Consider the following 24,918-nt stretch of genomic DNA (forward strand, 5'->3'; position numbering starts at 1 on the left):
GGCAATGCTGGATCCTTAATCCACTGAGCAAGGCCAGGGATCGAACCTGCAACCTCTTGGTTCCTAGTCGGATTCGTTAACTACTGAGCCACGACGGGAACTCCAAGAAAGGGTTTTGTTTTGTTCTGTTGTTTTTGTTTTCAGGATGGCCGGTGCCATCTGAATTTAAAGTGAAGTCTGTGCCAAATTTTTAAAATGCATTAATAGTAATCCTGGGAGTTCCTGCTGTGGCACAATGGGTTAAGAATCCAACCGCATTAAAAAAAATAAAGAGGGAGTTCCCATCATGGTGCAGCAGAAACGAATCTGACTAGGAACCATGAGGTTGCAGTTTGATCCCTGGCCTTGCTCAGTGGGTTAAGGATCCAGTGTTGACATGAGCTGTGGTGTAGGTCACAGACGCAGCTGGGATCCTGTATTGCTGTGGCTGTGGCGTAGGCCTATTGGACCTTTAGCCTGGGAACCTCCATACGCCCATATGCCACAAGTGTGGCCCTAAAAAGCAAAAAAAAAAAAAGAACAAAAAAGAAAAAAGGAAAACACTAGAGTTCCCAGTGTGGCTCAGTGGTAATGAACCAGATTAGTATCCATGAAGATGCAGGTTCAATCCCTGGCCTTGCTCAGTGGGTTAAGGATCTGGTGTTGCCATGAGCTGTGGTGTAGGCCTGCAGCTGCAGCTCTGATTTGACTCCTAGTCTGGGGAACTAAAATAATCCTACTGCAGAAGCTCAGGTCGCTGTGGAAGTATGGGTTCAATACCTGCAGTGGGTTAAAGGATCCTGTGTTGTTGCAGCTATGGCTTGGATTCAGTCCGTTGCCTGGGAACTTTTACATGCTGTGGGTGCAGCTATAAAAAGAAATAAGAAATAAAATCCTTAGTCACTTGAAAATATACTTTCCTGGAGTTCCCATTATGGCTCAGTGGTTAACGAATCCAACTAGGAACTATGAGGTTGCAGGTTCGATCCCTGGCCTCGCTCAGTGGGTTAAGAATCTGGCATTGCCGTGAGGTGTGGTGTAAGTTGCAGATGCGGCTCAGATCCTGTGTTGCTGTGGCTGTGGTGTAGGCCAGCAGCTGGTAGCTCCCATTAGATCCCTAACCTGGGGACCTCCGTATGCTGTGGATATGGCCCTAGAAAAGATGAAAAAAGAAAGAAAATATACTTTCCAGTCTTCCCTCTTGTCTTTTGAATCTTTGATATATATGCATTTTGGAACTGCAAACCCTTCACATGATACCCTAGTTTCTTTCAGATATCAATCAATCTGATCAGATATTAATCATCTAGGGTAGTTTGTCCACACTTAAAAGATAACCATAACCACTGGGGGGCAGAAAAAATATAATTTCAGGCTGTCAGATGCAGTAAAGTGAAAGGCATGGAAAAATAGGAAAAGTTAAATGTGATTTGCCCAGTTTTTCTTATCAAACATTTAACTGAATTCTGGCCAAAATAGAGCCTGTCTGTGAGCTTAACTAGCTGTTGACAATCAGGGGTACCTGTGGCCCTTAATGGCTTTAATCAGGGTAGAATTTGAAAATCCAGCCATTGTCTTTGGGATCACTTGCACATGCACCTCTTTTTCTTTTTCTTTTTTTCTTTTTTGGAATGATTTTTATTTTTTCCATTATAGTTGGTTGACAGTGTTGCACCCCTTTTTCTTTATTGTGAATGATTTGAAGGAGAGAGCACTGGCTTTTTGTCATTTGTGAGTAGGAGGTCTGAGATGTAGTTGTTGCCTTCAATCCTTGGAGTAGGCACTGATTTTAAAAAATAAAACCTGTGTGTTCTTCCATTTTCAGGTCCCTTCTTCAGTGCAGATTGTTTCATAAATTTTTACATCAAAATCTAGAAGAGCTGGCTGCAGATCCTCTCCCCAGGAAGATGAAGGAATCTGTGGTGAGACATTGGTGTTGGGTAATGGAGGGCCTGGTGTGGAATGGACCATTCGGCTGTGGATCCTTTGAGCCTCTCGAAGGCGGATGCTGCGTACACCTGTCACAGGTGTTCCCTAGGTCCTCCACAGCGCATGCAGTTTGCCTGCATATTTCAGGCAATTCTGCCCCCTGCTGGTCCCAAGCAGCAGGTGGGATGTACATGTATCCAAGCTTGCCAATTAAACCTTCAGCCAAACTGCATTCCTGATGTGTGCCCCGCCTCAGTCCTCTCCACATCTTCTGCCTCAGCTTTGTACTGAGCTCAGGGCACTCTTTCCAGGGTCTTTTGGTTCAAGGTTGACATGTGCACAGCCCTTGTGAGGGGCCCTTGGGCTTTGGTCTTATGTCTGGGTTGTTGCAGAAGGAGCCACCATATTGGTTGGAATGCATGAAAGGAAAAGAAGGAAGGAAGAAGAGAATAAAAGGCTGTAAAAAACTAATACAGTCTCTCTGTTCACCAGGAAAGTGGCTTGGGGCAGTTTCAAACACCCTCTGAGCAGGTGGATCTCTTTGGTATTGAGCTCCAAACATTATTACTTTGAAAAGAAATGCTCACTGATTATGTAATCTCCCATTTGACTATTGAGCTTGGAGTGGAGCAGTCTGATGTCTCCCTCTTATGCTTTTCCTGCATTTTTTTTTTTTTTTTTTTTAGGAATGATAGCTCAAAGGAAATGCAGTTAATGGTCTATTGATTGCATGATCCTCCAACCAGAAGCCATGTCTCCTTTGTCCTGGTCTCCACTGCACCAGGGCCTCACACGCACTGGGTGATCAGTACATTCCAATGAGTTCAGATGAATTAAATTGCAATGTGCCATTTTGAGACAATGTGCAGGACTCATAGCCAGCATGATAGCATTAAAAGAATTAATACTCAGCCCTCTGTGCCTTTGAGCTAAATTCAAGCCAAAGCATCGAGGCTTGTTTCTCACCACAGGGCATCAAAACACAAATCATTTACTAGGAATGAGGGTGGGGTTTGTTAGTTCTTTAATTTTTTTCCTTCCAGTTTTATTGAGATATAATTGACATTCAGCATTGTGTAATTGTTTTTTGTAAGGTATTTATTTTTTCTATTATAGTTGATTTACAATGTTCTGCCAATTTGTGCTGTACAGCAAAATGACTCATATACATATATATATATATATTCTTTTTCTCACAATATCCTCCATCATGTTCCATCACAAGTGACTAGATATAGTTCCCTGTGCTATTCAACAGGATCTCATTGTTTATCCACCCCAAATGCAATAGTTTACATCTACTAACCCCAAACTCCCAGTACATTCCACTCTCTCCTGCTCCCACTTGTCAACCACAAGTGTATTCTCCATGTCCATGAGTTTGTTTCATTTCTGTAGATAGATAGGTTCATGTGTGCTGTATATTAGATTCCAGATATAAGTGATATCATATGGTGTTTGTCTTTCTCTTTCTGACTTATTTCACTTAGTATGAGAGTCTCTAGTTCCATCCATGTTGCTGCAAATGGCATTATTTTGTTCTTTTTTATGACTGAGTAGTATTCCATCATGTATATGTACCACATCTTCTTAATCTATTCATCTGTCGATGGACATTTTGGTTGTTTCCATATCTTGGCTATTGTGAATAATGCTGCAGTGAACATAGGGGTGCATGTGTCTTTTCAGTGAAAGTTTTGTCTGGATATATTCCCAGGGATGGGATTGCTGGGTCATATGGTAGTTCTATATTTAGTTTTCTGAGGTACTACCTCCATACTGTTTTCCATAGTGGTTGTACCCATTAACATTCCCACCAACAGTATAGGAAGGTACCCTTTTCTTCACACTCTCTCCAGCATTTGTTATTTGTTGACTTGTTAATGATGGCCATTCTGACTGGTGTGAGGTGGTACCTCACTGTAGTTTTGATTTGCCTTTTTCTAATAATTAGTGATGTTTAGCATTTTTTCATGCAGCACTGTATAATTGCATCATTAATTTTAAAAGCTGAGGTATACTTACAAGCAGGGTGTGAGGTGAAGCTTCCAGGGCTGATGAGATGGGAGGTAAGAAAGAGAGAAGATGTTTGACTTTCAAACATTGCATCAACAACCTGGTCTCTAGCAGGAGACTTACAGGGCCAAGCTCAAACTCACATTCCCAGATCAATTTCTGCCAAAGTCACAGGGTGGTCTGAAGACTACCCAAGAGTTTCCCATAGTTATCTGTGGAAAAAATCTCCCCCCAAATAGTCCTTGATTTCATGAATGATGAAGATACTTTCTGATTTATTACGGTAAAGATAATGAATGAATTACAATCAAATCCGACAAGACATTTGCCTAGCAGACCCTGATAGCATCTCATTAGTGTGATGAGCCATGATGGATTAGGTGTTGCCTTACTTGGTTTTAATATACTTAAAAGTGCTTTATACAATGTAGAGTACATAACTTGTAGGTACTTTGATGTGTGTGTTCATTTCTCTGAAATGTCATCTCATCTAATTACAATATTTTCATGGGACGTTTAGGTCCAGCTTTTAGAGTTTGGTATATGATGCCTTTTCTGTCATAGAGCAAGAATAAAATTTCCCTCCTTGTCTCTGATTTTGAATAAGAAAGAGGAACTTGACCCTTGGCGATTTAAGGGTACATTGTAAAGATTGAGTCATCAGGAAAAAAATATGAGACTCATCCAAGATTACAGAATGGGATTAGTGAGTCAGTAAAACAGAAAGGAGGCAAATTATTTACAGGAATGTATGGTGTGAAAATTACACATCACACTCAAGAATTGATTATTCAGAGTAGGGTGTTTTGATCATTGTTTAGCAGTGGGAGGGGAAAAAAGCTTTACATGCGAATCCCTCTTCAGACACCGCCAACACAGAGACACAGAAAGCGAGAGATCGCAAATGAGATGTTTACATCTCTGGTATTATGGAAGACTAAATTATTATAACCAAACTGATTGAAGCTGAAAATACAAAAGATCTTTTTTTTTTTTTTTGTCTTTTTTTTGCTATTTCTTTGGGCCGCTCCCACGGCATATGGAGGTTCCCAGGCTAGGGGTCGAATCGGAGCTGTAGCCACCGGCCTATGCCAGAGACACAGCAACACGGGATCCGAGCCGCGTCTGCAACCTACACCACAGCTCACGGCAAGGCCGGATCGTTAACCCACTGAGCAAGGGCAGGGACCGAACCCACAACCTCATGGTTCCTAGTCGGATTCGTTAACCACTGTGCCACGACGGGAACTCCCAAAAGATCTTTTTTAAATGCCATGAAAAACTGACAAAATAATAAGGAATGATCCAGTCAAAATTTGAGGGAGCCCAGGAACCTGGACATCTGTCTAACCAGGGGACCTTGAGCCGCAGTTTGCAGCCCTCCAGCTGTGGGGAAGGGAATGAAAGTCCATGCCTGCCAAGGTGGGTGTCCAAGGGGAGAGAGAGCCCCTGCTCATCAAGCTGGGACACTAGGGCTCATTCTCAGTGGGAGGATGAACCAGAAGACAGTTTGATATGTTGAAGTTCTTCGACTTTGTGATACCAAAATATTTCCAAAAGGCATCTACTAATTTACACCACCAGCAGCAATACATGAGTTTCCTGGCTCCACACTTTTGTTAACATTTAGTACTATAGGAACTTTAAATTTTTTTTTGTAGGTCTGGTTGGTGTAAAATGGTAACTCAGTGTGGTTTTATTTTTATTTTTTTTTTGTCTATTTTTTGTCTTTTCTAGGGCTGCACCCGTGGCATATGGAGGTTCCCAGGCTAGGGGTTGAATCAGAGCTGTAGCCACCAGCCTACGCCACAGCCACAGCAACGCCAGATCCGAGCCGCATCTGCGACCTATACCACAGCTCATGACAATGCTGGATCCTTAACCCATGGAGTGAGGCCAGGGATTGAACCCGCAACCTCATGGTTCCTAGTCGGATTCGTTAACCACTGAGCCACGATGGGAACTCCCAGTGTGGTTTTAGTTTGGAGTTTCCTGATTATTCATTAGATTGCACATATAGTCAAATCAGCCAAGCTAGAATCCTATGCCCGATGAAATATCTTTCAAGAGAGAGGACAAAGTAAAAATATTTTAGAAAAATTCTGAGAGGCTCTCACTGAATGTAATTCTGAGGGATAACTCAGAAAGTGATCTCATATGGAAGGTCTAATTTGCAGGAAAGCACAAAGAGAAAAGAAAGTGGCCGATACCTAGTAAATCAAATGAGTTGTCACTGTATAAAACCATAATAAGGGTGTATGGTTGACTTAAAAAGAAAAAGTAGAATTGAAATATGTGACTGCAATACCATACAAGTTTGAATGGGAGGAGAAGTGGACTCCAAGACTTGAAAGTTCTTGGTAATATCCAGGAGATAAATTGAAGTATTGATTAAATTTAGACTGTAAGAGTTAACTGTGTGTTGTAATGATTAGTGTAACTAACCATAAGTTCCAATCTTATACAGAAGGAAAAGTGGAATGAAAAAAATAGTTCTTCATAAGGAACAAAATATAATATGACTCCTCTGCCACTATCCTGAAAAGTCAATTCCAGATGGATAATACATCTAAATATGAGATGACAAACCCAGAAAGCACTTAGAATCATAATAAAGGAAATTATCTTTTTGATATCAGGGTAGGAAAAAATTTTAACACAATAACACAAAAATTCAAATCATTAAAGTCATGACCTTTGATTAATCAAATAACACCAAAAGAAAGAGACTTAAGAAAACAGACCACAGAATGGGGACACAATTTAAAAATTATGTATAGTTGATAAAGCACTCCTGTTATACTGAATATAAAATAGGAATTTTATATAAATCAAGAGGAAAGCCAGATATCTCAATTAACGTGTATACTCACTTCACAAAAAAGGAAATAGAAATGACCAAACCATGACTATGTATGCAATCTAATTAATAATAAGGAAAAAAAGAAACATAAGGTTGTACTAAGATGAAGCTGAATATTAAATATTTCTTCTCTATCATTAAAAAAAAAATTAGGAAACCAAACTAAAACCATACTGAGTTACCATTTCATGCCAACCAGACTGACAAAAAAATTAAAGTCCTAACAATACTAAATGTTGACAAAAGCATAGAGCAAGGAAACTCACATGCTGCTGGGGGTGGTGTAAATTAGTATATCCCTTTTGGAAAGATTTTGGTATTTATAAAGTAGAAGGTACATATAGTCATATATTGCCAATTGTGACAAGATGATTTCTTAGATGTTGTTTGTATTTGTGTAAATTATTACAGTCATCTGGTAAGGCGTAATGTATCCAGAATTGTAAAATATCCATGACCTATCATATAGTAAATCTATTTGTTACAGTTTTTCTAGAGAATTCATTCAAAACATGAAAAATATTTAGATGCATAAAAGACAATGTTTGCAGAAAAATCCATTTTGGTTAAAAAAAAAATGAAAGCAACCTAATATTGTATTCAGTTTCATTCACTAAATTAATGCTTTGAGTGTCCCCTATGACCCTTTGTGTGTGTGTGTGTGTGTGTGTGTGTGTGTGTGTATGGCTTTAGAAAATGGAGATTATTTAGCCATTAAGTATCTGTTAGTAAGTCTATACAATATTTATAATGCTTACAAAGAAACTATTACTGAAAAAGGTAGAAAATTATATGTATGCTAAGTTTAGACTACAACAAAATGTTCATAGAAAAACTCGTATACATTGTGATTACAGCTAAAACTGTGGTTCAGCATTCACAGGCAAAAATACTGGCCCAGAAAACACAGCAACAATCTCTGAGTTGCTCCAGTTGTCTTTCAAGATTCCCTTTTTTTTTTTTCCTTAGTGGTCATACTTGCAGCATATGGAGGTTCCTGGGCCAGGGGTTGAATCCAGTAATACTGGATCCTTTGACCCACTGCATTAGGCCAGATGGAACCTACACCTCCTCAGCAACCCAAGCCAGTGCAGTTGGGATTCTTAACCCACTGCACCACAGCAGAAATCCTCAAGATTCCTTTTAAAAAATATTTTCGAAAATAAAATTTTTGGAGCAAAATAATATCTGCTTTTTGGGTGGCTGTAGGAAAAAGAGGATATCATTCCTTTTTATTTTGCTGATTTACTTTCTCCAATATTAAGAGAGTGGTCTATAGTTTTATTAATTAGCACCAAGAGTGAAAAGCTGAATAATTACCATTTGCCATCACCTTTGGTGACTCAGAGCAAACTTTTTGCATCTAGGAATGGGGATAGGGAAGAGTCATTGAACTTACTATTGAGTTGTAAAGTTCTTTATATACCGTAGATGAAAATCCTTTGTTTGATGTGTGTTTTGCAGATATTTTCCCCAGTCTTCGTCTTGTCTTTTCTTTCTTTCTTTCTTTCTTTTTTTTTTTTTTGTCTTTTGTCTTTTTAGGGCTGCACCTGCAGCACATGGAGGTTCCCAGGCTAGGGGTTTAATGGGAGCTACAGCTGCCGGCCAACACCACAGCCACAGCAACACAGGATCCAAGCCGCATCTGCAACCTACACCACAGCCCACAGCAATGCCGGATCCTTAACCCACTGAGCGAGGCCAGGGATCAAACCTGCAGCCTCATGGTTTCCAGGCAAATTCGTTCCCACTGTGCCATGATGGGAACTCCAGACTTGTCTTTCCTTTTTATAACAATGTTTTTTGAAGAACAAAGGTTTTAAATTTTCATGAAGTTCAAATTATGACTTTTTCTTTTACAGTTCCAGCTATTAGTGTCTTATTCAAGAGAGCTTTGCCAAACCCTAGGTCACTAAGATTTCCTCTTATGTTTTCTTTGAGAAATTGGATCATTTAAATCAGGTTTATGATGCATGTTGAATTAAATTTTGATGTGAGGTCAGTGTTGAGGAGGGTTTTTTTTTATTATTTTATTTTGTTTTTTGTAGATGACTCTCCAATTGTTCCAGAAACATTTGTTGAAAAAAATTATCCCTTACCTTATTTTGGGAAAAAGTGTCATTTTACCTACTTTACAAACACCTGTGTTTAAAATCAGTTGACTGTTCATGTATTGGTCTATTTCTGGACCCTTTATTCCATTTAGTTGATCTCAACGTATATTTTGTGCCAGTATGATCAATACCTGATAACTGTAACTTTGCACATAAAATTTCTGAAGCCAGGTATTGAATGTCCTCCAATTTTGTTCTTCTTTTTCAGTTATTTTACCTAGTCTGCGTCCACTGCATTTCCAAATAAATTCTTGATTTAGCTTGCCAATTTATACAAAGTTGTATTGAATTTACAAACCAATTTGGTAAAGATTGACCCTTTAACAATATCAAATCTTCAAACTCATGAATACGGAGTATCGCTCCATTTATTTCTTTAGTATCTCTCAGCAGTGTTTTGTAGTTTTCAATATATTGATCTTGTATATTTTTTGTCAGTTTATCCCCAAAGATTTCATCTTTTTGATTCTGTTGTCAAAGTTGTTTTTAAAAATTAAGAACATGAAAAATGCTCAACATCATCAGCCATTGGAAAATGCAAATTAAGACCTTTATTGGATACTGCTAAATCAAGATTTCTCCACCACACATTATGGATGCTGAGCCTGATAATTCTCTGTTGTCAGGGATTGTCCTGTGCACTGTAGGATGCTTAGCTGCATCCCTGGCCCAGGAATGTTCACAGGTCACAGGAAAAGCAAAAAAAAAAAAAAAAAAAAAAAAAGGCGATGTTAAGCCTAGACTCACCATATGATCCAAACATTCTACTCATAGGTATGGAGACATGTCCATGAATATTCATAGCAGTTTTACTTATAAATAACTCCAAACTGGGAAGGGTTTGGATGTCTGTCCACAGATGAATGGATTAGCACATTGTGGGGGTATAGCCATGGCAAGGGGCAAGGAATATTACACAGCTGTGAAAAGGAATGGATTATTAATACAGATAACACTCGAATTATTCTCAGAATTATTATACTAAGTGAGAGAAGCCAGACCAAAAAAGAATACATCATCTATGATTCCATTTATATTACATTCTATGAACTGAAAACAGGCTACAGTAATGGAGCAGGGCAGTGCTTGCCTGAGGACAGATTGAGGAGAGAAGGGGGACATGTATGAGAAAGGTCAGGAGAAGAAATTGGGGGGCATGTGATGAATATGCTAATTATCTTAATTATAGTAATGCTTTCATGAGGAAATACATAGGTCAAAACACCAAACTATACACAATATATCTCTGTACACACACACACCCCACACATGTTTTTTTGTAAGTCAATTATATCTCAATAGAGATGTTTAAAAATTATGATAAAGAAAAGAAATGGGCAGAAAGAACATTTTAATCAATAGAGACTGTCGGGATAGAGCATGATGGAAGATAGTATGAGAAAATGAATGTATATATGGGTGTGACTGGGTCACTATGCTGTACAGAAGAGATTGGCACAACACTGTAAGTAAACTATGCTTTGCATCAATCAACCCATCCATCCATCCATCCATCAATCAATCCCGGCAGGGGGGATGAATAAATAGAGGCTGTATAATCATTTGTACTTCCAACAAGTACTCATGTCACTGACCAAAATCAGTGAAATTCCTGTATATCATGCAATGGGGAAAAAAATTAACATTCTCCGTCTCACTTTAAGAAACCTTCAGGTGCAACCCCTCCCCCCCATTACTTGTCTTGGTGGCTCTCTGATTTGCCTCTAAAGAGGGATGATGGGTCAATTAAAGATGACACCATTTTAAATTAGAATATTTGGAAAATATGTATTTAGATATACATTTTGGAAAATGCTTCAGCAATTTTTAAATGACATAGACCATGTCAATGAAAACTAGGGAATAAAAATCAACATAACTCCACAGCCTAGAGATGCAGTGAGTTACAGAACTTTTCTTTGGGTAGGTTTGGCCTTTTTTTAAGTGTTTGGAATGAAAGGAGATAATTTGAATGAATTTTTGCCATTTATGAACAGTAAATTCTTGAGAAAACTTCTGATCACAAACATTTATAGATGCAGAATTAAAAACCAATGATTTTCCCTCCTCAAAAATCAGATTACCATTATTAGGGATAAATCTAGAATGTGGTTTATCACTCTCTATTTTCTCATATATTCCATAGTTGTATGTGAATTATAAACTTTTGAGATAGGAAATTCAAAGCTTTAAGAGTTCCCTGGTGGCTCAGCAGGTTAAGGACCCAGTGTTTTCACTGCTGTGGCTCAGGTCACTGGTGTGGCATGGGTTCACTCCCTGGCCTGGGAACTTCCATATGCCCTGGGTGTGGGTGTGACCAAAACAAAATTTGAGCAGCTAATTTGTAATTTGTTGTGAGTGCATCCTCTCACTGTATTATCGGTTATCCCAACCAAGCCGTATTGATTTTTCACCAGATAGTTTAGGGCATTATTGCTCCATTTAAGCTGCCCTCCTGATTTCTTCCTATCACTTTGGATGTCAATTCAGTCAGAAAGCCAGCAGCATGACTTGCACATTTTAGCTCTAAAAAGACAAGAAAAGAAAGAATGAGAGAATGTAGGTCAACAGCTATATAGTTTGTATAGAAAGAAAAAAGGGGGGGATGTGGGGAAACAGAGATGTACATTCTGTACGATATTTTGACAGATAACCTTCAAAATAATTATTTAAGTGGCATGATTCCTTTTTCATATGATATATTGATATTTTTAAATGGATGATTTCAGTTTTCAGGTAACAATGTGATACCTTAATAAAATGGTCACTAACTGTGTACTGCAGCTGATTAACCTCTGCAGGAAGAAAAAGGTTGATGGTCTTTTAATGTCCCTTCTATCTCTGTTTATTGGTCAGCAGTATTGTACCCTTTTTGAGCTAACAGGCCATTCCCTATCTATCTGCAGCATTAATAACATTCTTTGGTCTAACTTTGCTTCGTTTTCTCTAGTGCCAGCTCACACCACAATTTTGTGTGATGGAAAATGATTAGCAAGTTACTGACATTTCATTTTCTGCATATGCATACATAATACATGTGTACTTAAATTATTTGGAAATGGCCTTTGCCTAATTTGACGGGTGAATTAATATCTAAAATCTGTTCCGGTCCAGAGAAAGAAGTCACAGTGTAAGAGGCCTCTGTTTGGCATAACTGGGCCGTACACAGGTTAAAATACGAATTATGCCAAAGTCAAGTGGAGATTATTTGCATTTTACCCTCCTTTATCAGACCTGGGCATCTTGGATCTGACCTCTGTTTGTAGAGAAGAGCCATCTGCCTCTTCTGCAGGTTAGAAAACCTTTCTTCCCTCCATAGCTAGTGGAGGGGGATGGAGACTAACCTTGTAGGCTGCCTTTCCTCTTCCACACCTTCTGCCTCAGTTTCCCCAAAAGGAGGTAGTGAACAGTCTATCCAACGTATGCTATTGGAAATGGATCAGGTAAGTGATGGGCTACAGGTGTAGTTTATCCAGGGTCAATCCTGTTACCTGCTGTACCTGGTGACACGGAGCTGCTGAAAGAAACACAGAAGAGCAAATGGGACAGTTGTTTGTTTTATTTTCACAGAAGGATATCCTGAAATCAGATCTGGTCATCTGCTCCCTGGCTGCCGTTCTGTCCTTTGCAGTCAGTGCCAGCACCGTGTTCCTGTCCTTGCGTGTACGTATCAGTTTGGCTCTGCACTCTTCTCACCTCTTCATCCTCCCGTAGTTACAGTGCCCATCCGGGCAGCCCTGGGCTACTGATAGGACAGCGGAGCCAGAGGAAGGGCAGACAAGGCCAGTGGAGGGGTGGAAGGACTGTATCCCTGGGCAATCAGTTATGTCCAAGATTGGATTTGGTCCGCATCACGAACTGGTTCAGTGGTTTCGCCCTTTGTGTTTCCCTGTCTGGCTACATGAGCAGCAGCCCATCTCCAGCATCCACAGTGGGGACAGTCAGCAGTGATGGGACAGGCTAGCACCTCACTGATGTGAGTGGAGAAGGGATGGCTCAGAGGTCACAGAGCCAGAAAGATGGTTGAAATGTAATTTTCAGTTGGAGAAGCGGAAGTCAAGAGTTCCCTATGGGATTTCTGGCTGAAGGTTCTTACAGATAGTTGCCGACTCCTTTCTTAATGAGGAAGTCTGTTGGCTCCATTTGTTACTCTCCATCTCCTCTTTTAGGAAAAATAATGAGGAGTTCCCATCATGGCGCAGTGGAAATGATTTCGACTAGGAACCATGAAGTTGTGGGTTTGATCCCTCTCTCAGTGGGTTAAGGATCCGGCATTGCCATGAGCTGTGATATAGATCGCAGACGTGGCTTGGATCCCATGTTGCTGTGGCTGTGGGGTAGGCCGGCAGCGACAGCTCTGATTAGACCCCTAGCCTGGGAACCTCCATATGCCGTGAGTGTGGCCCTAGAAGGACAAAAGACAAAAAAAAAAAAAAAAAAAAAAGAGAGAGAGAGAGAGAGAGAGAAACAAGAAAAAGTATTCCAAAGGGCAGAATATCTCAGCCTCTTCTTCATCCCACCTCCAACACAGAGATGGGTTTCACACAGCATGGAAGAAGTTTTCAGAGCCTGGAAACGAGAACTGAGCTGGGCTCTCTGTTCAGAGGGGAGCGAGGCAGGGGCAGAGTGTGCTGTGTTACTTGTGGGTAACCCTTCCTCCCATCCTTTAAGCTCCTTGGTGACTCTCACCCTCCTTCTCTGCAGCCGTTTCTCAGTGTCGTGCTGTTTGCCCTGGCTGGTGCTGTGGGGTTTGTAACCCACTACATGCTCCCCCAGCTGCGCAAGCACCACCCGTGGATGTGGATTTCACACCCCATCCTTAAAAACAAAGAGTATCAGCAACGGGAAGTGACAGGTGAGTAAAATATCCCTCCCCAAGATGTAATGCAGCAGGAGGCGTACTTTAAACCCAGGATCTGTGTGGCAGTGGGAATGCGTTTAATGCTACAGAATCGCACATGGAACTTGGTGACCACGGTCTGTGCTACTTTCTGGATATTTCACCATAATCTAAAAAGAAGAGTGTGTTCTTTGGAGTGTACAGGGTTGTTCCCCAAACAAGAAAGTTGAAATAGGGCGAATTCAATGTAAGCGTCGTGAAATTAGTTGGTTATTATTATTGAGGAGAAATTCATTTATATCACTCAAACCTGAACGTTATGCTGTTCCTGCTTCAGCTGACTTGAGGACCAAGAAAAGCAGCATTGTATATAGATGAATAAACAACACTGTCCTACTGTTGAGCACAGGGAACTATATTCAATATCTTCTGATAAACCACCATGGAAAAGAGTATGAAAAAAAATATATGTATGTGTAACTGAGTCACTTTGCTGTATAGCAGAAATTAACACAACATTGTAAATCAACTCTACTTCAATAACGTTTTATAAAAAATAAAGAAAAGCATCACTTGGCTGCCCTTTCCTCCTCCATGAAACCAGGAAAAGCAGAGACTGACCTTTGAATTTTGATCTTTGAACCCTTGAATTTTGTTGAACTTGATTTGCTTACCTAGAACTAGACCCACACCTGGACCTATACTTGATTGACTTAGCATTCCTGTGGTTTCTCAAACACACTCTATCCTCCCACTCTTTTCTGCTTGCCGTCCTGTGGGCCTGGGATGGTTTCTCAAGTGTCACTAGACTCAGGCCAGGTGGCTCATCTTTCAGGTCTTTGTTCAGAAATCAATCCTTCCTGAGGTCCATTCCCAACCATCCAGATCAGGCTAACTTCTCAGGTGCTCCCCTGAACCTCTTTCCATCACATTCTCTACTATGACTGTGAACAACACGTCTGCTTGCTCATGCTGGTCCCCCCAGTGCTTGCACTTAATTTATATATCATCTGCTTTACATTTGCCATAAACTTGGAGCCTGTACTTTCTTTTAGCTTACTACTTTCCTATCTCCATACCTTTGCTGTGCAGTTTTACTTGATATGTAAAATTACTTGGAGGTATGCAATTATTTTTTTTTTTTGGTCTTTTTGCCATTTTCTTGGCCTGCTCCCACGGCATATGTAGGTTCCCAGGCTAGGGGTCTAATCAGAGCTGTAGCCGCCAGCCTACGCCAGAGCCACAGCAACACGGGATCCGAGCCGCGTCTGCGACCTACACCATAGCTCACGGCAACGCCAAATCCTTAACCCACTGAGCAAGGGCAGGGATAGAACCTGCAACCTCATGGTTCCTAGTCGGATTCGTTAACCACTGAGCCATGACGGGAACTCCAACAATTAATTTTTATATAAAATTCAGACTATGATAACATGGAACTGTGTTGGAATTCAGAAGACTGTCGGTAGAACTTAGGAGACTATAAATGGAAACACATCTTTTTAGCCAATTCAAATCTTAACTTTTGAGACTAGTTTAGGTAAACCTTATCCCATCTTAGCTCCCACAAAGTATTTCACCAATGTTTGAGCTAAAAGAACAAAATTGTAGCAATCATAATATGGTTCAGTGGTCAAATGAAACATAGTGGTGGCATAAGTGAGTTATATTAATGAGCATGCATAAGGTTTCTTTGTTGTTGTTGTTGTTCTATTCCCCACTGATCTAAGTGAATCATGCTAAACATACAGAGTAGACTGCTAAAAACAGCACCACTGTAGTCAAGTAAGCAGCTTTTGAGCCTGAATGTTTAAGGAGCACAGGGTTTTTAGAGAATAAAGCAAATCTGTTGTGATGATTATAGGCAAATGACTTCATTGATTTTTCTCCTGCTCTAAAAGAGTAAGAAGTTGAATCCGTTTGGAAATTTGCTTTATCTAAGAAATTTACAAAGGAATTGCATTATTTTGAAAAGGGATAATGAAGCTGGGCCTCATTTCTCCATAATCCCCCAAGAAGGAATACCCGAGATAGGATCATTCTTGCCTCTTGAGAACTTAAGAATAGTTGAAATGATCTGATTTGATGACCATACTCTTACCATAGAAGTGGGTTTTGATGGAGTTAAAAAAATTGAAATAAAATAAGTTCTTTATTGGCATTCATTTGTTTACTTATTTACTCACTCAGAAAATGCTCATGATGATACTAGTCATTAAGAAAATAATTACTGAGTTCCTACATTATACAAAACCCATGAACCAGAGAGGCAGGTTGACTAAGATGTGGTTTCTATTATCAAGAGTTTCTAACCTCGTAAGCAAAGCTATGGCTGTGTTGAAAAGAAGAGCCACGATTGCTGCCCACAGACTGACATGGGGTTAGCACTATGCTCAGCCTTGCAGGAAATACAAAGTGAAAGTCCCAAGACCCACATGAAGAGGTTACAGTTAACTTCATGTTCATCAATTAAGCTTTTCCAGCTGGTTGGTTTTACATATAAAATGGAAATAAAAGAGATTTCATAACTAAGCATTGAATTAGTGTCTGGTGCATAACTAAGTGTTGAATAGGTGTTTAATATTGGTTGAATGAATTAACGAATGATTATGTTTTGCGAATTCACAGAAGGAAGGGTACCCCATAGACAGGGAGAGCCTGGCAGTAAAGGCTTGTTTGAAGAACTCCAGTGTATATGGATATTAAGATACATACACATGGGCTCATCCCTTTGCAAAGAATGGTTGCTGAAAACACTTAAGCTATAATTTTTGAGTATATTAGAATAAATTGATAAAAGATTATAGAAAGGATTAAAAATATCAACTGAAAATCTCATGTAAATTGTCATTTAACCAAATCCACTGCTATAAAAAACTAATTTACAAGTGAGTCCTGAATTTGTAATTCTTAAATGAAATTTACTTTACATTTTAGCAAATCTTGTCTGTTGATTTGCAGATAGACTGGTTTCTGCATGTGAAACACATGGTTCTGCAAGATACTGCTTTTTCTAATGTGTTTTTCATTTATATCCAAGTAAGAGGTAGTGTTAAAAATCAAATAGAACAAGTTGCAATAAAAAGCAGCAGCACGTCCTGGCCCACTTTTTCCTGTCTGATTCCTCCTCTCCAGGAAAAATTATTTTCTACTCTAGATATGGCTTCTGGTATTTACCATAATTCTTCTAAATAATGTGCATGTTCTATTTCTTGATATTTCAGATTTGCCTGTCTGCTGACTTCCTGTTATGAATAATAAAAATGTATCTCTCTTATCATTCTTCATACATTATTTCCCCTTCTCCTTCCTCCCAATATAATTTTTGTTGAACGCATACTCAGTTTTTTTCTACCCATAGATGTGTATGTAGAAACTCTAATTGTTGTTCACATCTAGTCCAGTAGTGTACCATGATCACATTTCCTTTTTGTTCAGATTTGTTTTTGCACCTGCCAGCCTTTCCAGTAGCTTTGTAATATCTCTCTCAGTTCAATTTTCCAGCAACACAAACCTGTCAGATACTCTATCCTTTCCATCCCTTCCCAGACTCCCTCTGGAGCCAGCTCCAATTATTCTTTGTTTGTTCCTTCTTTTTTTGCTTGTTTGTGGTTTTTTTGTTAGCTTTAAAGTGTATATTATTTTTTTTAATTTTTTATTATGGTAGATTTACAACATTCTGTCAATTTCTGCTGCACAGCAAAGTGACTCAGTTATAGATATATACATTCTTTTTTGGATAATATTTCCATCATGTTCCATCACAAGTGATTGAATATATTTCCCTGTGTTGTACAGAAGGACCTCGTTGCTTATCCATTCTAAATATAATAGTTTGCATCTACCAACCCCAAACTCCCAGTCCATCCCACTCCCTCCCCCTTGGCAACCGCAAGTCTGTTCTCTATGTCTCTGTTTGTTTCTGTTCTGTAGATAGGTTCATTTATTTGCACCATATTTTAGATTCCACATAAAAGTGATATCACATGGTATTTGTCTTTCTCTTTCTGACTTACTTCATTTAGCACGAGAATCTTTAGTTTCATCCATGTTGCTGCAAATGGCATTATTTTGTTCTTTTTTATGGCTGAGTAATCTTCCATTGTGTCTGTGTTCCTTCGTTTTTTATATACATTTATTTTATTTTATTTTATTTTATTTTATTTTATTTTATTTTATTTTATTTTATTTTTGTCTTTTTGCCATTTTCTTGGCCCACTCCCATGGCATATGGAGGTTCTCAGGCTAGGGGTCTAATCAGAGCTGTAGCTGCCAGCCTACGCCAAAGCCACAGCAATGTGGGATCCAAGCTGCATCTGCAACCTATACCACAGCTCACGGCAACGCCGGATCCTTGACCCACTGAGCAAGGCCAGGAATCGAACCCGCAACCTCATGGTTCCTAGTCGGATTCATTAAGCCCCGATGGGAACTCCTATTTTTTTTTTTTTTCTTTTAGGGCCACACCCACGGCATATGGAAGTTCCCAGGCTAGGGGTTGAATCAGAGCTGTAGCTGCCAGCCTATGCCAAAGCCACAGCAACTTGGAATCTGAGCCATGTCTGTGACCTACACCACAGCTCACGGCAACACTGGATCCTTAACCCACTGAGTGAGGCCAGGGATTGAACCTGTGTGCTCATGGATGCTAGTCAGATTCGTTTCCACTGAGCCTCATGGGAGTTCCACTGAACTCCATCTGTGTTCCTTCTTTTCGAATTAGGCACATCCTCCAGTCACTCCAGGGGAAGGTTGCATGGGAAGGAAATGTTTTGAGACTTCATCTGTCTCAAAGGGTTTTTATCCTACTTTGCTCTGAAGAGAGAGCTTGTACTGTGCAGCTGGTTGGGGGTAAATACTCCTTTCAGGGTCCTAAGGGCATGTTACGTTGTCTTATAGCTCCACTGCTGCTGGTAAGAAGTTGGATGTCTTCCCTGTCTCCTGGTCCTTTATATGTGACCAGATGTTCCTCTATAGGAATCTTTTGGAAAGTTTAGGAGGAAATTAAAGTGGCATGGCCTGGAGAATAAGCTCTGAAGCAAGACAGGGCTCATATCCTGTCTCTGCCCCATACTAGTTATGCTTAACTATTGTGATTCATCTCTAATTGGAGGCTTCTAAAATTTGTTGGGGGATGGAATTAATCAAGGTGATAAATGAAGAGCCTTTGGCAGAGTCCTTGGTAGCCAGAATGCACTCAATAAGCACACTCTCCTCCTCCTCTTTCCCAAGATTCTGAAACTCAGTCATTTTGCACCTTACTTTGTGCCTCATTTCACTCATTGTGCTAGGCAGTTGGTGGCCCTTTATCTCTGGAAGGACATGTCCTACAGCTTTGACATTTTTTTTGCTGGCAGATGATAGTACTACCTGAATGACCTAATTCACAAACTGTGTGGTGATTAACTCTGACTTGACAATATGTGTAAAAAAGCCTTTGAAATGTATATAGTGCTAGGTAAAAGAATGCAGCATGAGGCAGTTCCTGCTGTGGCTTAGTGAATTAAGGATCTGGCATTGTCTCTGCAGGCAGGTTTGACTCCTAGCCCAGCAAAGTCGGTTAAAGGATCCTGCATGTACACAGTTGCAGGGTAGGTTGCATCTTTAGCTCAGATTCCATCCCTGGCTGGGGAACTTCCATATGTCATGGGTGCAGCTAAACAGGAAAGAAAAAGAAAAAAGAACACAACCTGTCAGTCATTTTCTGACTTCAGAACCTAAAGGCTGTGCTGGGGTCTTTGGGAAGGTCTCATCTTTGGTGTGTGAGAAAAGACACCACAGTTCTGGGAAGAAGGATGTATTCCTTCTCCCCTTTGTCTCCGCACAAAATGGAAGTAGATGAGATCTGGAAAACCCTCCAAAGCCTCTTTAATTCAAAGTGACTAAAATAGTTTGAAGCATGAACTAAACCAGTGCTAGCTGAGTAGCATTTACTACCATGCTCTGGTGGGGAAGTGTGGTCCAAAGAAGTGGCTCAAAGCTGATGTGTCAGAACAGAGCCTGCCGGTTGTCAGCCTGCCTTATTTATTCTCTCTGTTGTTATTGTCTTTCCTGCACCCCCTCTTCCTCTCCTTTTCTTTCCCTTCCTGCCAGGTACTGCCCCTCCAGCTCGCACACTCTGGCTGGCACACTCCTAGTCCACTGGGAAACTTATCTTTCTGTGTCAGTTCTCCACAAGGCTGGAGGGGGCTGCCAGGAACTGGCAGTGAAACCGGGATCACACCACATGGCATTAGGAAGACAGAGAGTGGGAATCTAGTGTCCTCTGCTCAAAGGGAAGCAGGGCAGAGGGAGACCTGGGGAAGCACAGGCCAACCCCGGGCAGCATGAAGAGGGAAGGGGTTTTGGGACAAGGCTCAACACTCGGCTGCCAACATCAGACTCCAGCTCTCTCTCCCGCAAGCTGTGGGGCATTTACTGGGTGCCCACAGGGGTTCTTCTAGACTGAGGATAAGTCTTAAAACAATGCGGAAATAAAATGAATGGTCAGTGGTTAGAGATATATTAAGAAAACAGACACTAAAACTCAGGAAGTTTTTTTTTTGTCTTTTTTTGGGGGCCACACTTGCAGTATATGGAGGTTCTCAGGCTAGGAGTCAGATCGGAGCTGCAGCTGCCAGCCTACACTACAACCACAGTAATGTGGGATCTGAGCCGCGTCTGTGACCTACATACACCACAGCTCACAGCAACGCTGGATCCTTAACCCACTGATCAAGGCCAGGGATCAAACTCTGAAGTCGTCATGGATAGCAGTCAGGTTCATTACCTCTGAGCCACAGTGAGAACTCCCTCAGGAAGTCTTAATATACAGCACATGATGAAGGCAGCATGGCACCAAGGTGGCTTTGGGTTCTGTGGGTCCAGCATAGGGAGGACTGAACAAAGGAAGCCCTGTAGAGGAATGACACTAATTCCCAGCTGCAGTTAATGAGGCAGCTGTGACAAGCCTGACTCAGTCGCCTCGATACGCATCTCTTGAGATCATATCTGAAGTAGCTTAACCCTTACAGCACTTTATGATTAGATAATATCCATAGTCTCCAGTGAAAAAAATAGAATGGTATGTTTAAGTAATTTTTTCATTTAAATAGCATGCGAATCACACTTTCCTTGGGGAGGAGTTCTGATTTTGTAAATTTTACATTCTTGGAGCACCTGCTATGTACTGGGCGCTGTCCGAGGTGCTGAGGAATCAAAAATGAGTAAGAAGGTAATCCTTGCTCTTGCCAAGATGGTTGTTCTCAAAAGTAATGTCCTCCTTCAGGTGCCCATGGTGGGAAAACCTGAAAGCTTCTCTCTTAACTCCTTTCATGTGAATATTTTCCCCAACCGTCTTCATGTGAAAATTTTATAACTGATTTCACCAGTATTTTATGTTTAAAATACTATGGTTTGAGGGGGTGAGGGGATCTGCTTGGGCTGTGGGATGGAAATCCTGTGAAATCAGATTGTTATGATCATTATACAAATAAAATAAAATAAAATAAAATAAAATAAAATAAAATAAAATACTATGGTTTGGTGTTAGTGGAGGACCTTTCTATAAAGAAGAGAGACCCCGTTATTGCACTGAGTCTACAAAGAGTTTCTCCATCCTTTAAGGCAATGTGAAGAATATATTTTAAAAATTTTAGTTGGAGTATAGTTGACATACAAACTTGTGTTAGTTTCAGGTGTACAGCAAAGTGATTTAGTTACATGTATACATATATCCATTTCTTTTCAGATTCATTTCTCATATAGTTATTACAAAGCATGGGTAGATTTCCCTGTGCTGTACGAGTAGGTCCGTGTTACTTACCTAGTTTATATATAGTACTGTGTGTGTTTATATGAATCCCAATCTCCTAATCTGTTCTTCCTCCCAGTGTTTGGTAGCTATAAATTTGGTTTTGAAATCTTTGAGTCTATTTCTGTTTTGTAAGTTCTTTGGTATCATTTTTATTAGATTCCACGTATTAGTGATCTCATGTGAGATTTGTCTTTCTCTGCCTGACTTACTTCACTTGGTATGATAATTTTTGGGTCCATTCATGTTGCCGCTAATGGCATTATTTTGTTCTTTTTTAATTCCTTTTCTAAGGCTGCACCTGCAGCATATGGACGTTCCCAGGCTAGAGGTCGAATCAAAGCCACGTGTGTGACCTATGCCACAGATTGGGGCAATGCTGGATCCTTAATCCACTGAGCGAGCCAGGGATCAAACCTGCATTCTCACAGACACTATGTTGGGTTCTTACCCTGCTGAGCCACAACAGGAACTCCTATTTTGCTTTTTTATGGCTGATAGTATTCTAGTGTGTGTGTGTGTGTGTGTGTGTGTGTGTGTGTGTGTATCACATCTTCTTTATCCATTCCTCTGTTGATGGCTATTTAGGTTGCTTCCATGTCATGGCTATTGTCAGTAGTGCTTCAGTGAACATTGGGTGAACAACGTATCTTTTTGAATTATAGTTTTCTCTGGATATATACTCAGGTGTGGGATTGATGGGTCATACGGTTGTTTTGTATTTATTTTTTTAAGAAATCTTCATACTGTTCTTTGTAGGGGTTACACCTTTTTACATTCCCACCAATAGTGTAGGATGGTTCCCTTTTTTCCACATCCTCTCCAGCATTTATTGCTTGTAATCTTTTGAAGATGGCTATTCCTACTGGTGTCAGAATTGCAGTTTTGATTTGCATTTCTCTAATAATTAGTGATATCGAGCATCTTTTCTTGTGCTTTTTGGCCATCTGGAAGAATCTATTTTTACTCCTCACTGAATTAATGGAAAAAAATCAGTGGGATGGTTTTAGGGAAATGAGCTAAACATTTTAAAAGTGGAAGCAGAGTTTGTATCAAATGAAAACCCAGATGGATTAAAGATTGAAAAAAATTTAAGGGAAGAAGAAGAGAGAAAGAAAAAACCAGAATAGCACTGCAAGAAAATATAGGTCAAATTATATAATCTTGGTTGGAGAAGAGAAAAAGAATTTTCTTAGCATGATCCCCAAATCAAAAACCATAAAGAAACAACTAAAATTTTTATTCCTTGAAAAATATAAACTTTAATATTCTGATTCCTGAATGTTGCTCTTTATCAGCTTGTATCTCCCTGAGAAATTTACCATGACGTTGAACCCAATAATAGTTATTAGGTCATTCAAAAGTATTCTAGAACCTATCACATGTCAAGGACCATGCAGAATGCTGGGGAAGCTCTGGGGAGCAAGGGCAGCATGGGCTCACCTCAGCAGCAAACCTACTTTAAAAGGGAAAGTGCTTTGGCCAGGAGTAGATCCCGAACTCCTAAAAAGCATGCAGTGCCCCACTGTGGAAGCCCCAGCTTTTCAAACTTTGTTCTGTTAGTGTCTGCTTCAGTTAATTATGTTAATAATCAGCTAATAATCAGTGATGTCGCCTGAATCTACTGAGTGGCTTCCAGGGACAGAGTACAGTGCTAAATGCTGAATATGATGGAGAAAGGCAGCCCTGGATCCCTGGCTCTATAGAGAGATAAACATTCATCACACGGATTTATGTATTTGTTCAGTGTTTGAAGTACAATGAAAGAAAAGTTTAGGGGGCTAGGAGGGAGTGCTAAAGGGACCCTAATTTAGGTTTAAGGGGAAAAAAGAGGTTTCTTTGAGGAAGTGTCATCCAATTTGCAACCTGAAAGATAGAGAGGGGGTTAGCCCCCAAAGTGGAGGAGAAGCCACAGGCTCACCTTGAATTGGCTTTTTTGAGGATGGAAAGATTGTGAGGACCTGAGTTTATCTTAAGCAGGATTACAGGCTCAAGTGGCAGCATGTTGTAATTTGCTTTACATTTAAGAATGATGACTTAGGAGTTTCCGCTGTGGTGTGGTGGGTTAAGAATCTGATTGCAGTGGCTCAGGTCACTGCAGAGGCATGGATTTGATCCGCAGGCTTAAAGGATCTGGTGTAGGTCACAGCTACAGCTTGGATTTAGTCCCTGATCTGGGAACTTCCATGTGCTGTGGGTGTGACCATAAAAAAAAAAAAAAAAAAAAAAAAAAAAAAAAAAAAAAAAGATGATTTACCCTCAATTCATGCATGGTTTGGGACGTGAAGGCTGTTTTTTAGAGAATAAACTATGACGTGAGTACATGTTAATGCCAAGGACTTTGCAGTCTGAGACTTGGCCCAGCAAAAAAGACAAGTATGAGAAATGCTCTTAAGAAAAACAATTGCCTGTAATAAGAGGGTGAGACTAGCCTGGACGTGTAATTCCATTTTGCAGGGTCTCTCTGCCCCAGATGCCTCAGAGAGACAAGGCCAGTTGAACCAAGGTGCACCCCTGTTGAAATGCTTATAAACACATCTGGCCCCTACGAAGCAGGAAGCCTCGTGTCTTTGCAGCTTGAGTCAGGCATAATTCGAGATTTGAACTGGAGCAAACTATCTTCCTAACGATAAAAACATCCTGAGGATTTTTATTAACTTTTAATTATTGAGAAAGTCTTGTTTTTAGTAACATAAACATCTAAATAAAACACAACCTAAAAAGCCTTTGAGAAAATGTAGAGCATTCAGGTGAGATAAGTCACATGGAAACTTGTAAACAGCACAGTTAGCTCGCATTCTTTTTCTCAAGGGCCTAATATTCTAGAGAAAAGAGAAATAGCATTGCTAAGGAAATGTCTTTTTTAAGATCTCTCTGCTTTTTCCGGACATTACAGAAAGGCAATTACAAACCCTGATTGGAAAGACTTTCTTTTTACCTTGACTTTTTGTGAATACTGAGACAATTTGGAGACTTAAGAAATGTATTTATCCCGTTACTGCCTTTGTCCACTTTTCCTTTTATTAGTTTTTCATGGCCACACCCATAAGAAAAGATTCTAAATTGCCCTTCTGTTTTCACTTCCTCCTACGTCTCTATTCTTCTTAATTTGCTTCCTCTTCGCTTCCAAATACAAACATTCAATACATTTACCTGTTACGTGTTTTGTATAATCCAGAGGTTGCTGCATTTCATTGGAATGCATGATTGACCTTGGGAGAAGGATTCTAGAAATATATAAGAATTGACTTGAAATTGATGTTCTTTCCATGTGTGGAAGTAGCAGAACCCAAAGTCAGGAGGGTGGGGTCGGTAATCTCCAGGATTTGCTCTCTACTCCATCCTTCCTGCATATTTATTCTGACTCTGTTTCCACACCCTCTTC

General features: G+C 40.1%; 1 protein-coding gene across 1 annotated transcript in view; it reads left to right on the plus strand.

The window, feature by feature from the left end:
* The window catches only part of PCNX2 (pecanex homolog 2 (Drosophila)), a 294,055-nt gene that overhangs the window by 127,091 nt on the left and 142,046 nt on the right, over window positions 1-24,918 (plus strand). The window contains 3 exon segments of the mRNA XM_021074292.1: window positions 1,805-1,901; window positions 12,472-12,564; window positions 13,606-13,756. Coding sequence (XP_020929951.1) covers window positions 1,805-1,901; window positions 12,472-12,564; window positions 13,606-13,756 — 341 coding nt within the window.

This window comes from Sus scrofa, chromosome 14 (assembly GCF_000003025.6).
Source record: "Sus scrofa isolate TJ Tabasco breed Duroc chromosome 14, Sscrofa11.1, whole genome shotgun sequence".
NCBI classification, from domain to species: Eukaryota; Metazoa; Chordata; class Mammalia; order Artiodactyla; family Suidae; genus Sus; species Sus scrofa.